Source organism: Esox lucius, chromosome 6 (assembly GCF_011004845.1).
Source record: "Esox lucius isolate fEsoLuc1 chromosome 6, fEsoLuc1.pri, whole genome shotgun sequence".
Taxonomy (NCBI): Eukaryota; Metazoa; Chordata; class Actinopteri; order Esociformes; family Esocidae; genus Esox; species Esox lucius.
In genome coordinates, this window is record NC_047574.1 from 11,556,425 (window position 1) to 11,570,289 (window position 13,865).

The 13,865-nt window shown below is 39.5% G+C and overlaps 2 protein-coding genes across 2 annotated transcripts; one reads left to right on the top strand and one right to left on the bottom strand.

The window, feature by feature from the left end:
* Positions 1 to 261: 261 nt before the first annotated feature.
* zgc:110319 (NifU family protein) lies at positions 262 to 5,197 on the bottom strand. The gene is made up of 8 exons (XM_010870033.3): positions 5,095 to 5,197; positions 3,909 to 4,009; positions 3,528 to 3,663; positions 2,475 to 2,541; positions 2,276 to 2,387; positions 2,050 to 2,113; positions 1,051 to 1,225; positions 262 to 794 (listed from the first exon to the last, which is right to left on the bottom strand). Exons 1-8 carry the CDS (start codon positions 5,157 to 5,159, stop codon positions 723 to 725), a joined length of 792 nt encoding a protein of 263 aa, XP_010868335.1. The 5' UTR covers positions 5,160 to 5,197; the 3' UTR covers positions 262 to 722.
* Positions 5,198 to 9,231: 4,034 nt separating this feature from the next.
* Positions 9,232 to 13,660, top strand: si:dkey-228d14.5 (uncharacterized protein LOC796266 homolog). Its single transcript, XM_010870032.4, has 7 exons — positions 9,232 to 9,527; positions 10,968 to 11,015; positions 11,336 to 11,398; positions 11,788 to 11,855; positions 12,230 to 12,360; positions 12,564 to 12,741; positions 13,292 to 13,660. Exons 1-7 carry the CDS (start codon positions 9,463 to 9,465, stop codon positions 13,477 to 13,479), a joined length of 741 nt encoding a protein of 246 aa, XP_010868334.2. The 5' UTR covers positions 9,232 to 9,462; the 3' UTR covers positions 13,480 to 13,660.
* The last annotated feature ends 205 nt before the right edge of the window (positions 13,661 to 13,865 follow it).

Genomic DNA, 13,865 nt, shown 5'->3' on the forward strand with positions numbered 1-13,865 from the left:
CGCTTCTGTTCCTCACTCAAAATAGTTTTCAGATTTTCCAATGAAAGACAAAATAAGTAAATATCTAAGACAGACCACACTTGCATTCTAGCATCTGCACATTTCCTTTAGGGAACACTGTGAAATCTGCCTGTGCAATAACTCAAATTGCTCTGCACTTCTTCTAAGCAATACCATTTTTAGAAACATTTGTAAAAGACAAAGGGTCAACAGAACATTGGTCACTCTCCATAACAGATTAAACTTTTGGGAAAAGAAAACTGTATTGAGATCAAACGTTTAATCAGTGACAATGTTGGCACTCAGTAATTTGACTTGCTCTTGACAAGTGTATGAGAATTACTTAAATGTTATATACCTTAAATGTTGACCCAGTTCCATTACCAGCACCTGGGCTTACTAGCATCAACACATTTGGTAGTGAGTTGAAATGCTTGAGATTTATACATCCAATCATATTCTATCTGGTATAGGTATAAGTGTGTTTGCATCACTGTAACAGCTGCAAGTACAGTATTTTAATGAATGAAAGACAACAACTAATTGGATAAATAATAAAACAAGACTACAGGACACTTGTAGGTATTTGGAAAGTGCAAGGCTACATATTATTTTCTCTCAGTCATGAATATTGCACTAATAATGAAAGCAGGGTCGATTTGGTTTGCATGACATCTATACAACAGTGTGTTTATCTATATGCATGGGAAACAGCAGTAGTTTTACACGTCTCCTAGCTTGCTTTCTAACTCGTTGAAAACCTTGGCGCTAATATGATCCGCTTCATCTTCCACCTACAGAAACAAAACAAAAAAAGGTATAAGTGACAGATAGAGCAAATGTTATTCCAACTTCAATACTTTCACTCTTTCTTCTCCACAGAATAACGTTGTCTCCCAAAATTCCCATCAGTCCGTCCTTCCTCGCGTTCTCAGTTCATCCTCATTTAGTCTATCTAGGTTTCTCGCTCCTCCTCCTCTCCTCCTAAATCCTTTTTTCTCTTTACTCTCCCTCTCCTTTACATACGTCTCTTTTTGTCCCTTCTCTCACCTGTTCCACATCATCCACCTCTGGGATATAGAACTGCAGCATGTTCTGGATGCCGTTCTTCAGGGTGACAGTGGAGCTGGGGCAGCCAGTGCATGAGCCAACCAGCTTCAGCTTCACCGTGCCATTCTCAAAGCCCTTAAAGATGATATCACCACCATCCTCCATTACAGTGGGCCTGTGTGAGAGAGTTTGTCATTACCAAAAATAACTTTTCATAGCAATCTCTAAGTGCAATCTAGTATCGTCAACTCTATCATAACGAAGACAGCTGACTTTATAGTATGACATTCAAGGAAAAAGTAACACACGCAAAAATAAATTGTTCAGGGAATCTTGTGTTGATCAGTGATCTGCAGGGATGGAACACTTATTACACATTACAATTGTTATTGAAACGTAGATAGGTGAGAACAATTAGAGGAGGATCAATGAGGAAGAAAAGGAGGGGTTGGGAATTTAACATGGCTGTATTTAAAATTGTCTCATGTCAACATCACTTCTATCATTTGTTTGTGGAACAAGTTCAGGTCTCAAACAGTATGCCTAATTTCATGTTACATGAAGAGCTTGAGACCAAATATTGTGTTATCTTTATCAAGACTAACCACAAAATATTTCTAGGATTCTTCTAGACTCTGAACAAACTGTCAGTGTAACATACACATCTAAATGACTCAGTATGATGTATATCTAAACTAAAACATCATGGGAATTACTAAACATTATACCAGGGATGAACTCAGACTTAGATGGAAATTGTTTTTTCATTTGTATGGTTATCAACATTCCTCAATTTCTTGAATATTTTTTACAATGGATCCGTTTTCAGAGCTTCCCAAAAAACAGCAACAAGATGTCCAGGTAAAGCAGATACTACATTTATTCACATCACAACACAGAACTGACAAAGTTAAATGTTATCCAGAATGCTGTCAAGGGGCTGTTTAACACCGACAAATCGGTCTGTATAGATGGATTAATAGTATACAGGGACTTTACCTGATCCTTGTATCTAGAAGCTCCTTTATAATTGAAACAATTTCATCATCATCTTCAGAGTGACCTAAGAATAGGAATAGTCTGTTAAAAAGTATTGCAACCTACCTTATTAGGCCATGTTAAAAATAACAAAAATATCTATCATGCGTATATGCAGGTAATTCATCAAGACCGCAAAATACAGACTGACCCTAAAACACCCATCCGACAAGACTGGCCTACTCACTGCTGTCATGGTGTGTCACCCCTGTGGTTATGGGCTCTCCGCTGTCAAAGAACTTAGTGATGGCCTCCATGGCACGGTGCTTGATGTCTGTCCACTCCACATCGTCATCCGCCTGGCAAGAGCAGCCGGAAATATATAGATGAACATTTCACCAAGCAAACCGAGCCAGAAACGACAACAACCGAAATGGACGGTTTACCTTGGTCACGGTAATGAAGTCGGGGCCATAGAACACACTTTTCACTCCTTCGATTTCAAACAATTCCCTGTGGAGACCTTGGGGTGTCAATCAAGAGCGCTCTGACTCATACACAGTTCATAATGTTGATAGTGTGTGCAGTCATTTACAATATACAGTTCCTACAGCCCCAACCTTGGCTATCTATGATCAACATGGTGTTCTTTGAACAAACAGTGGAGAAGCATTTTGCACATTGCTACTGATTTCAACTTGAGACGCACATAACATTATCTAAGGCTAATCAGTACAGTCAACATAACAATCCTAAGACATACATCCCCAGAGCATTTTAGTCTTTTTTAGTCCGAGTTGTCATACAGCAGTTAACATAAAAACGAAATACCAAAATCAAACAAGCTGTTTGAGAACAATTTGTGATTCACACTGCAAAACCTCTAAATTATTTCTCACTAACCAGGTTTACTTTAATTTAACACTTCTTACCGGTCAAGTTGACTTTCAACAATAACCATTTATTGGGAATAAATTACTGGACTTCCCATAGGAAGTCACATGTGTGATTTAGACAAAGTGATTGTTCAAAAAAATGGTGAAGGTTATGTGCTTGATGCTCCTCTCCACTAAATGTTGAGGCTCTGAGTCTGGTGACATGATTCTGAATACTTGGCTGATGTTTGAAGAAAAACAAAATCTAGCTCTTATCCTAAATATTTTCATAATAATGTGCTTTGAGCAGATGTCCTGGAGCAGAGGTGCCAAATCCAGTCAGCAGATTTATAACTAAATGCAACCGTTTTTGTGACAAAACCATTAGTAGAGTGGTAAATGCAATGAAAACACATTTATTTCCTGACTGCTGTGAAGCTGTAAAAAGTCCATAATCTTGAATGGTACACATTTTGGAACAAGAGAATCTTTAAAAATACATGAATAAATAAATAATAGGGGGAAAATGTAATCAATTTGTACTTACTGTTCATTGTTTAGAGTATTAAGGCATATTTTCAATAGTGTCTTAAAAGGCTAATGTTGTTATACAACCGTACTAACCTGGCTAAGGAGGAAGATTCTGCAGAGCTTGGTGAAGGAAAGTCCAGGGTTCCTGCCCCCAGCACAGGTTTACCAGGGAGAAACTTCAAGCTTCTGGGATTTGGAGTGTCCTGTGTCTGAATGGACAATTGTCGCACTGAAACATAATGGTTTGGGGTTAGTAGGGCTACTCTGAATATATTACTAAAAATATGTCTGTTCCCTGTGAAAAATTGGCATATAACTGTCATATAAACTCCATACACAACAACTAGACTAAGAATAAAAGTATCCGCTAAACATTTAACATAAACATTTACTTGAAGAACAGCCACTTTGTGCCATTACTTTGATAGCAAATGCTTCATAAACACTATTTTTTAAAACTGTTCTCTTTCTTACCTGCGAAATATTTGGGTCCAGTAAAAGGCAGAATTTGAACTTTTCTGAGGTTCTGGCCAATGCATTGTGTGTGGAAATGGTATTGCGTCTTGACTGGAAACCTAGAACAGACCACACTTCTCAGGTCATTTATACACTCAAACATTCCTCAGATTTTTAAACCCAGGATGGCCCTTAAAGACCTTTCACTTTAAGATGGCCCTAAAACATCAAAAACGTGCAACTTTGTCAATAATCAAATAAGCTATACAGCAACTGCTTGCTTCCATTAAAGGGTGGAAAGCATGACATTTTCAACTCCAAGGTTCTGGGTGTGTGTCCCATGGTGGAACAGTACAACAAAGAGCTGGAAGAGCATCCCTCTATCAATGCCAGGGTTGCTGGTTTGATTTCTACTAGGGCAGTAGGAAAATGAATGCACTCACTATTTTAGGTCTGTTAACACAACATAACAGGTAGGCTAACAAATGGGTGTGAATAGACAAACAGCAAACAAAATCACCTTCCCAACTACAACTACAGAGACCAGACTGTAGTTCCAACGTCATATACAATGTTTTTATATATATATATATATATAAACAACGTATTTTAGCACCCAAATAATAAAAAACAGTTTCACATTAAAGTCTGTTTTAGCTAACATCGTTGTCACCAATCTATTATTGCACACAACGTTTGTGAGGACCCATTGGCCCCATTTGTCTGGCCCCATTGCAGTATTTAAGAAGTGGTTATTTTCTCAACGATCAAATTAATTCAGACTGGTCTTGGGTATAGTAGCTAAAAAGAACTACAATTACAACAGTACCACTACGGGGACCGAACCCCACCCCTGTTCAGATTCATGAATGTGTGTACAGCCCAGGATGAATATTGTGAATACACTGGGTAAATGTTAGTCATTCACAGAGTTGTTGATGACTGGCTGAGCCAACTGCACAAAAGTTGCTTTAGGCATGTTTCCTCAAACACACATTTCATACATTCGGTAAATTGTACCTACGCAACATGAAGATGAGATTAAACTAGGCTAGGGTTTCGATTAGCTTAGCTATCCCAAGTGAACTATCTAGTATCGTCAACTCTATCATAACGAAGACAGCTGACTTTATTGTATGACATTCATTGTTTTGATACACGAAAGCATAATTATTTAAAAGGTAGAACAAATAAAAACTCAAACCTAAAATGTGATGTATTTCGTGACCGAATTAACCGTAAGAGACTCCATTTTATGCGGGACGCCATTTCATTTGTTTTGGAAATGAGGACCCAAGACACAGCTGTCTTCATATTTCGTGTATGGAAGTACATAAAAAATGCACCAAAACTTGCTTATTTCTCGTTAGTATGGAAATTCTTCCTTTTGATTTATTACAATAAACAACATAAAATTCAACCTATATAGCTTTTAGCTCACATTTACACAAGTACGTATATTTGTATATTGGCAATTAAACGACCAAACACTGTACTGAACTATGCTACGTTCACGTGCTTTTTACCACGACGTTGTGATCATATGGTTGTGATCACTGTCTTGCCTCTTCTTTGATTTTTCTATGTCGGTTGGCAACCAACGTTTCCGGTGCATTACCGCTACCAACTGGACTGGAGTGTGGACCAGAGATTATCAAGGCCTAGCGAACAACCCCGTTTCCCTTAAGAAACTGAAGATTTAAACACTACATAACCTACATTTTTGGTCAACAATAGTCATACATCTAACTATACCACTCCATACCTCCTTAATTCAATTAAAATGTTATGCCGTTCCCTCCCATACTTCTGGCACTGAAATAGAACCTGTTCCTCAGTTTCTGGTTTCTCTGTGCAGTGATCGCATTTTTCTGTCATGTTTCCCTAGTTTCAGTGTTTTATTAACATGTCCCCTATCCCTGGCAGAAGGGGCGGCTCAAATCCAAATTGACGTAATTCGCACGTGGAGATCAGACGCAGATTATTTTGTGATTGCTTTTCATAAATACCTTTATACTCTTTCCAATGTTAAAACGGCTTTTATAACATAAACATAGATTTTATGGAAAATATAATAACTGCACCATTGCTTTGACACATGACTGAGAGGGGCAGGTTACTGTTCTATATGAGTATATTAATTATCCATGCAATGCTGATTTTGAATTTCTATGCCCTCCATTTGAATGTCTCCATTTTAATTAAGATTCTTCATATCAAAAATTCGGATTCTTCATATCAACAATTTGCGTTTTTGATAAGAGATTGAAACAGCTTCCCACCCAGCAAACACATCACGTTGTCACGACGCACTGACAACGTATGTACTGGTGCTGGGTTCGTACTGGTTACTAAATCAATAACGTATCTACAACGTAAAAGTCAAATACTTATTTTATTTGTTACAACGTAACTTGCTTACGTTGTTATTTTGGCTCAAGTACATTGTGTCAACGTTGTGATTTTTTTGGTAGTGTAGACTTTCAATTGAGAATTCCACTTCTGGTATCAATAATTCATATTGTTGACATCAAGAATACTCATTCATGATATCAATAATTCCAAATAGGCCTACTGATATCAAGAATGCGAACATCCAATCAGCGCTTCCATTAAAAAAAAATGACAGAAAGAACGCGATCCCACCCCACTCTGCACTGTGAAATGTGGTACGTAAAATTGAGACTGTGCCTATCTGAAACTCGTCCAATCAATTTCATTTGACACAGGTGGAACCCAAACAAGTTCTAGCGAAATCAAGGATGATCAAATGAATCAGAACGCATCTCAGCTCAATTTGTCATGGAAAAAGATCTGAATAACTGCGGCCTTAAATGTAACTAATCTTAACAAGTTAGCAACAGTAAACGTATTTGTGTACCAATTAGATATCCGGATAGTGGCTATAACCTTGAGTCCAGAGGTTAAAACACCAGCTGTGGACAATTGGACTGGTGCGGGGTAGGTTCAAAATTAACTGTGAATGCGTTGTTTGACAATGACGTTCTTGAGAAGAACATCAATAATAGAACACTGTGGATAAGAATGTATTTGGTTGAAAAAAGCGAGAAAGCACACACATTTTATTAATAAATCACAGACGAGTCTTTCTTGACCAATTGCATGATGTGTTGCAATTGTGAATACCAAGCTTTTTTTTTTAAACAAGCTTAAGAAGTGAATACGTTTTCTTTTATTCACGGTTTGTCCGCAACTAGCGATCGTCTAGTAGACATACTTGTGTAGCTGCGTTAACAGCTGTAGCGCTATTACGCTTTTAAAAGTGATATTTTTCACCTGACGTACACTGAACAAAATTATAAACGCAACACCCCATTTATCATGAGCTGAACTCTAAGATCTAAGACTTTCTCTATGTATACAAAAGGCCCATTTCATGTCCGGTGAGTATGCTGGCCATGCAAGAACTGGGATGTTTTCAGCTTCCAGGAATCCTTGCAATATCATGCTGCAACATGAGGTGATGGTCGTGGAGGAATGGCACAACAATGGGCCTCAGGATCTCGTCACCGTATCTCTGTGCATTCAAAATGCCATCAATAAAATGCACCTGTGTTCATTGTCCATAATTCACGCCTGCCCATACCATAACCCCACCGCCACAATGGGCCACTCGATCCACAACATTGACATCAGCAAACCGCTCACCCACACGACGCCATACATGCTTTCTGCCATCTACCCTGTACAGTGAAAACCGGGATTCATCCGTGAAGAAAACACCTCTACAAATGCCAGATATGCCATCGAATGTGAGCATTTGCCCACTCAAGTCGGTTACGACGACGAACTGCAGTCAGGCCGAGACCCCGATGAGGACGACGAGTATGCAGATGAGCTTCCCTGAGACGGTTTCTAACAGTTTGTGCAGAAATTCTTTGGTTATGCAAACCGATTGTTGCAGCAGCTGTCCGGGTGGCTGGTCTCAGACGATCTTGGAGGTGAAGAAGCTGGATGTTGAGGTCCAGGGCTGGTGTGATTACACGTGGTCTGCGGCTGTGAGGCCGGTTGGATGTACTGCCAAATTCTCTGAAACGCCTTTGGAGAAACGGCTTATGGTAGAGAAATGAACATTCAATTCACAGGCAACAGCTCTGGTGGACATTCCTGGAGTCAGCATGCCAATTGCATGCTCCATCAAAACTTATGACATATGTGGTATTGTGCCACAGATTTCATATAAATGATGAATGGGGGCAAAAACAAAAGTGTTGCGTTTATAATTCTGTTCAGTAGATGTATATAAAGCAATGCAGCCTATAAGTTGCTGCCCCCAAAACCCAGTTGTTGAAGAGTCATTGGTCAGGCTGTGAATCTGAAGGATAAAGAACAGAAAGCATTGTTCAGATCTTACAGATAAAGGGATACAAATGCATTGATTAAAAGAAAGGTACAATGTAAGAACCAAGTGTTTGGATCACACAGTGAGCACAGTTGGATCAATAATACGGAGGTAGAAGCTGTATCTCACCACACAGACACTGCCCCCCTAAACTCAGCGCTCAAACAAGGAGGCTTGTGAGAGAAGCCACTGAGAGGCCAACAATATTTATGAAAGAGGCACAGTGTTCAGTGTCAGCTCTTCAGAAAACTGCCATGCAGTGTAGAGTTACAAGGAAGAATCTGTTACTCCAAAAGTACCATCAGAAAGCATGACAGTGACCCAGCTGCAATGTGGAAAAATATAGAATATTACATATTTCATTTTTTCTTAGAAATATTTCCCGACATAAAACCAATGTCACATCAAAAATGATTATCTTCTGTGTTTTGAAGATATAATATAATACAGAATGACGTTTAATTGTAATTTGTATTTCAGTAAAATTTGAGAATTGGTCAGGGGTTTGAATACTTTTGCAAGACACTGTATTAAGGAATGTATTTATTTTTCATCTACTCTTGCACCATATTATAAATCTAAAACATGTTTTCTAGGTAGTGCTCCCACCAATTTCCAACAAAGCTACAGTGCTCTCTATCTCACTCTCTCTCAATTGGTAGACAACTTCAATAACACATTTGTAATTTATGTGTCTGAAAGTTGTAGTTTTAGTTCACAGTGTAAAGTAACATCACTAAGAAAGGCACTTTAGAGCTCCACATTTCTCTTGGGGCAAATTTTAGCTCGACAGCTACGTCGCCTGTACGCTGTGTGCTATGTAATTTAAAACAAACAGTGAGATAATGTTTTGGGCCCACCCCATGTTTCATCACGTCTGTCCTCCCAACACTTCAAGGTGGTGCTCCATGGGAGTGGCTAGACTGTAGAACGGGCTGAATTTGTCCCCTCTGCTGCTCTTAAAAGACAGGAATGTTGCCTGGGTGTTGTACATGGTCAAACCTGTATGATATTCTTCTACACCGGAGTGATCTATTGGTTCCAAAAGCGTTTGGGATGCCACAGTCGAAATGAGAAGCCAGGTGTGTGTGCGACTAACTCTGCAGGTTAGAGACAAAGATCCTCAAAGTGCCAGACTGAGACAGTGTTTGAAGTGGGATCATACCTACTGTATCTCCACTGCTGCTGCTACCTCTGAACTATCAAGACATGGTTTTCTGGATTCTACTGCCCATCTCCCTCAGTTTAGTGTCTCTCATTGGAACCTGGGTGACGTAAGTTGAACAAGAATATATTTCTTTTTTTCTCCAAATCTTTTACAAATATTTCGGCTCTTTGGAGGAACCTGTTGATGGACATTAGTGACTTATGATACACCTTGACAACACATTGACAACATGCCTGACTGACTGTCAAGTGGAAGTGCTCTTTAATTTTACCTGATCAATGTTTCTTTCTGTACAATGAACCAACATTTTGGCCATGGAACAACCCAACATCAAGGCATATGAAAGGATTTATCATTGGATAAGAGAGAAATGAAGATAGCAGTTGTTGAAACTGTCAAAAGTAAAACATAAATATTCATTATATAGTTTGTGTTCACATAAATGAATTCAGATCCTTGTTCCATACAATAGATAGATCAGACAGGGTACAGATGGATCTTGTCGAATCATTTCCCAGAACACTACAGTAATCACTTCAAATGTTCAGAACACTTCAGTAATCTCTTCGAATGTTCAGGACACTATAGTAATCACTTCAATGTTCAGAACACTACAGTAATCACTTCAAATGTTCAGAACACTACAGTAATCACTTTAAATGTTCAGTTTCGTATGTCCTGAAATCTATTACGATCCAAACAGAAACAACCAGTTTTCCTTTTTTTGATCTCTTTGATTGTCTACACAGCAATCTAGTGAAACGTTCAAGTACTCAATCTTAACAATACCAACATTAATGCTATAATACACAGTATGAGCTGAACACTGATAATTCAAAACATTACTTTCTGTATTTCTTTTGTGTCATGGTGGGAATATATGACAGGGAAAACAAATCTAATCACATTCTAAGATGCAGTCACTCAGCTTTCTATGTAAGCAAACAGATATGTGATTATGAAAATTAGAACTGATTTGTGAGATGCTGTCACTCTGCTCTCTATGCAAGCACACAGATATGTTGCATTTACAATGTAAATGTCATGACCTTGGTTCATTATCATTTCCCTAAAAGGAAACCGAAGCTTTGAATTCAGCTCACTCATCTTTAATATACCTACAGAACCAGAACAATTGATTCTCTGGTGCGTGAATGGTGAAACATTTGATTTAATCTTCATGAGTCACTGTACATTTGTCATTGGTTGGTACATTTGTTCATGTTAAGACATTTGATTCAACCTTTATTTTAATTCTCAGAGGACACTGTTCAAACTTGTATTGCCTTATTGACTCTGGTTGGTTGCCTTTGAAGAAAACACAGATATTGCTGCTAATAATATTCTAAAGTCCTCCATCTGTGTACTCTAGCTTAGTCACCCTCATTAGCTCCTGGTTACTTATTACTGAACTGCTCAAGCCAAGCAGTGTTCTTCAATGGACGTTTATGTTAATCATACTGTAAAGGGCAAGAAAGTACGTTCTTAACAATGAGAAAAATGCTCTTTGTATTAGTAATATAAAATTGGTGTGTGTTTGTTTCAGGTATGGCCTGGCATACAGCAATGATCATGTTTGTTCCCTCATCGACTGGTAGGTTGTGTTCTGTCAGTGAGATTCGCTACATAACATTGTGACTGGATCTTGTCAGTGAAATGCTGTCTGTATTGCTTATAAGAAAAACAGTGTTTAATCAGTGTTTTTCAACTCTAGTCCTGGAGATCGGCAGTGCCTTAAATTTAGCCCAGTATCAACACACCTGATAAAAAATATCCCATCTTGATTAGTTGAGGTGTTTTGCTGGTGTTGGGTCGGAACAAAAGCCTGTGCACTTGTATCCCTCCCAGAGCAGGGAACATATAATCGAGACACTTAACATAAAAAGGTAATCATTTCTACTCACCTCCTCTTAGGGCCCCTGGAAGCCCCTGTGGAAACAACACATCTACAGCCTGTTGTAATGTTCCCACCATAAGGTAACCATACAGACCGTTATACCAAAGAAGCCAGGACTAACCAACTCTTAGGCGTTAAAGTATCTGTACTGAGATTGGAAAGTTATGGTTAAAATTCCCAGTCCAACCAAAGTCCCAGACATATTGTGTCGGCTGGACACAGCATTAATGAGGGGTCGCCTGATGCTACAGAAACAGAGGACAGGCACTTTCCCTGAGGGCCACTCGAGGCTAACTCATCCGACATCTAATTACTGGAAGGAGTCAATGATTTGTCCACTTCATGTCCTGTGGTTCAACACTGTTTTTGTTTTAAACAGTCAATGCAAATGTAGCTAGCCACCACTCTGTAAACATTTTAAATATTGTGTGATGGTTTCTAATTCATGTCCTGGCCTTGTATATTACAGTTCAAGTGGAACAAATTCACCAGAAAGTTCGTTGTTCACAGCCACTATCAACGCTGGTTCATTTCTATGTAAGTTCAAATTGTGTGACTGTACAGTATATCCTACATAGACCTATTCAGACAAATATCCTATTCAGACAATATCCTATTCAGACAAACATCTAACTACACAGAGAACGTACTTACAATCTTTGTACTGTAGATGTTATTTCACCTGTACAAACAGTTTGGTATGTCAGAACCCGACATGTTAGGTAAAGACCCTTGTTTGTCTTGACTATAAAACATGTAATTGATGATTGTCTAATTGAACCATATAATAATAATCGCTCATATAATAAGTGTTGTAGACCTGATGTGATGTCATACTTAATTTATGAACATGGGATAAACAATATTATTCATATTTGATACGTTCTACCCTTTCCTCCTTTTCTCTCTAGTCCTGGTGTTCTGCATCTTCCACCATGCTCACATCTTGGACAGGAACAGGGTTCAATCAATGCTCAGTAGAATTGCCCTGGTGTTTGGCGGAGTGGCAGCGGTTGGAGCCTTCGTAGCTGGGAACTGCAATGTAAGGGGATTCATTTTGCAGGCAGTTTACTAGGCCTTGTAGAATTTCTTCCATCCTAGCCCTATTTGCTCATGTGAGTGCACAAGTCCTCCCTGTTAAGTGGTTTTGGTTTACCGGACTAGCTTGATGTAAACCTGTCCTATGCCCGTTCTTTAGCCAGCACAACTCATTTCTGGACACTAACTAACATCTCTGTCCTCCAGCCTACTGCCCTGACGATAGGCCATTACCTGGGGGCCGCTGTGAGCTTCCTGTGCATCTGTTTCTACAGCCTGCTCCTCACTGTGCTGACCGGGAAGTGTGTCCTGACCCACATGGAGTGGGTCCTCTACCCAGCAAGGATTGTGTCTACGGGGATCCAGATCGTCGTCACTGTGTGCTGTATCCTTTACCACCTAACCCCTGAACCCGCTGGCATAGCACGATGACACCAGGCTCTCTTTACAGCCCCCTCCCCCAATACGCTTGTAAAGCCAACCCCCGGTGTAGATTAACCTCACAGCCGACGTCTCACTTTGATAACCACACAGAAAAAACATTTACTATAGAGGCCAAGCACGGGCCCCCCATGGGCCCTGGTGAAGCCACACCCCCGATTGCTACACCAGTGCCGGAACCGCTGACCACATACCCAGTCAGTCTGTTACTCACAGGAAGAATATGCACAACTTGGTCCTCGTTAGAGCCACAGGAGGCAAAAGAGGAGAGGACAGGCTGGATGGGGAATGATGGCTTGAATGGGTGTCAAACTCATGACAAATGTGTGTGGTGTTTTTCCATTCATTCCATCCATTACTATGAGCATGTACTCCCCAATTAAGATGCAACCAGCCACCTGTGCTGGCAACATACTCATAGTGTTACTGTAAACATGAATGCACTGAACCTGTCACACAATTAGTTACCTCTTCTTGACCTTTGACCCATGCAGACACCATCCTGTTTGTCCAGGAGGACTACATGTACAAGCATATAGCGGCGTTGTTTGAGTGGATAATGAGCGTCAACTTGGAATTGTTTGAACTCAGCTTCGCTGTGGAGTTCTGGTTCTTCTCCTCCTCCACGTTGTCTACGCTGATGAGAAAGAAAGAGGAGGAGAAACCTATACTTCTTTCCTGACAAGAGACAATACTATTGGGCTAGGGGAGAGACACTTTAGACACTGGGGTCTAGTTCATTAGACATGACATGGAAGAAAAGGTGCTGCACTGAAGCAAGATTTGTCATGGAAGCATTCCTGAAAGCTTTGTAAAGGGAAAACTGTTGACCATAACCTCTTTCATAACCACTGATGAACCAAGACAAGAAAACACCAGAACTTGCAGAGTGGACAATGAAGTCAATGTCTCTGATCTCTTATACTGAATTAATCAATGTGCAATTTCCTATTTGAATGGCTATATAGAATATTCAGATTACCGTGTGATTCTACAATGTAACTGGGGACATTATTGTCCCATTGAAATATATTAGGTAACAAGATAATACATTTTTTTGAAATAACT

Excerpts from the sequence above, each read along its gene's own strand:
- si:dkey-228d14.5 (XM_010870032.4), top strand. The coding sequence starts at position 9,463 with ATGGTTTTCTGGATTCTACTGCCCATCTCCCTCAGTTTAGTGTCTCTC. Across the intron at positions 9,528-10,967 it reads CTCATTGGAACCTGGGTGAC|GTATGGCCTGGCATACAGCA; the intron begins GTAAGTTGAACA and ends TGTTTGTTTCAG. Across the intron at positions 12,361-12,563 it reads TCGTAGCTGGGAACTGCAAT|CCTACTGCCCTGACGATAGG; the intron begins GTAAGGGGATTC and ends TCTGTCCTCCAG.
- zgc:110319 (XM_010870033.3), bottom strand. The coding sequence starts at position 5,159 with ATGGCGTCCCGCATAAAATGGAGTCTCTTACGGTTAATTCGGTCACGA. Across the intron at positions 3,664-3,908 it reads TGGACCCAAATATTTCGCAG|TGCGACAATTGTCCATTCAG; the intron begins GTAAGAAAGAGA and ends ATTATGTTTCAG. Across the intron at positions 2,114-2,275 it reads GGTGACACACCATGACAGCA|GTCACTCTGAAGATGATGAT; the intron begins GTGAGTAGGCCA and ends TCCTATTCTTAG.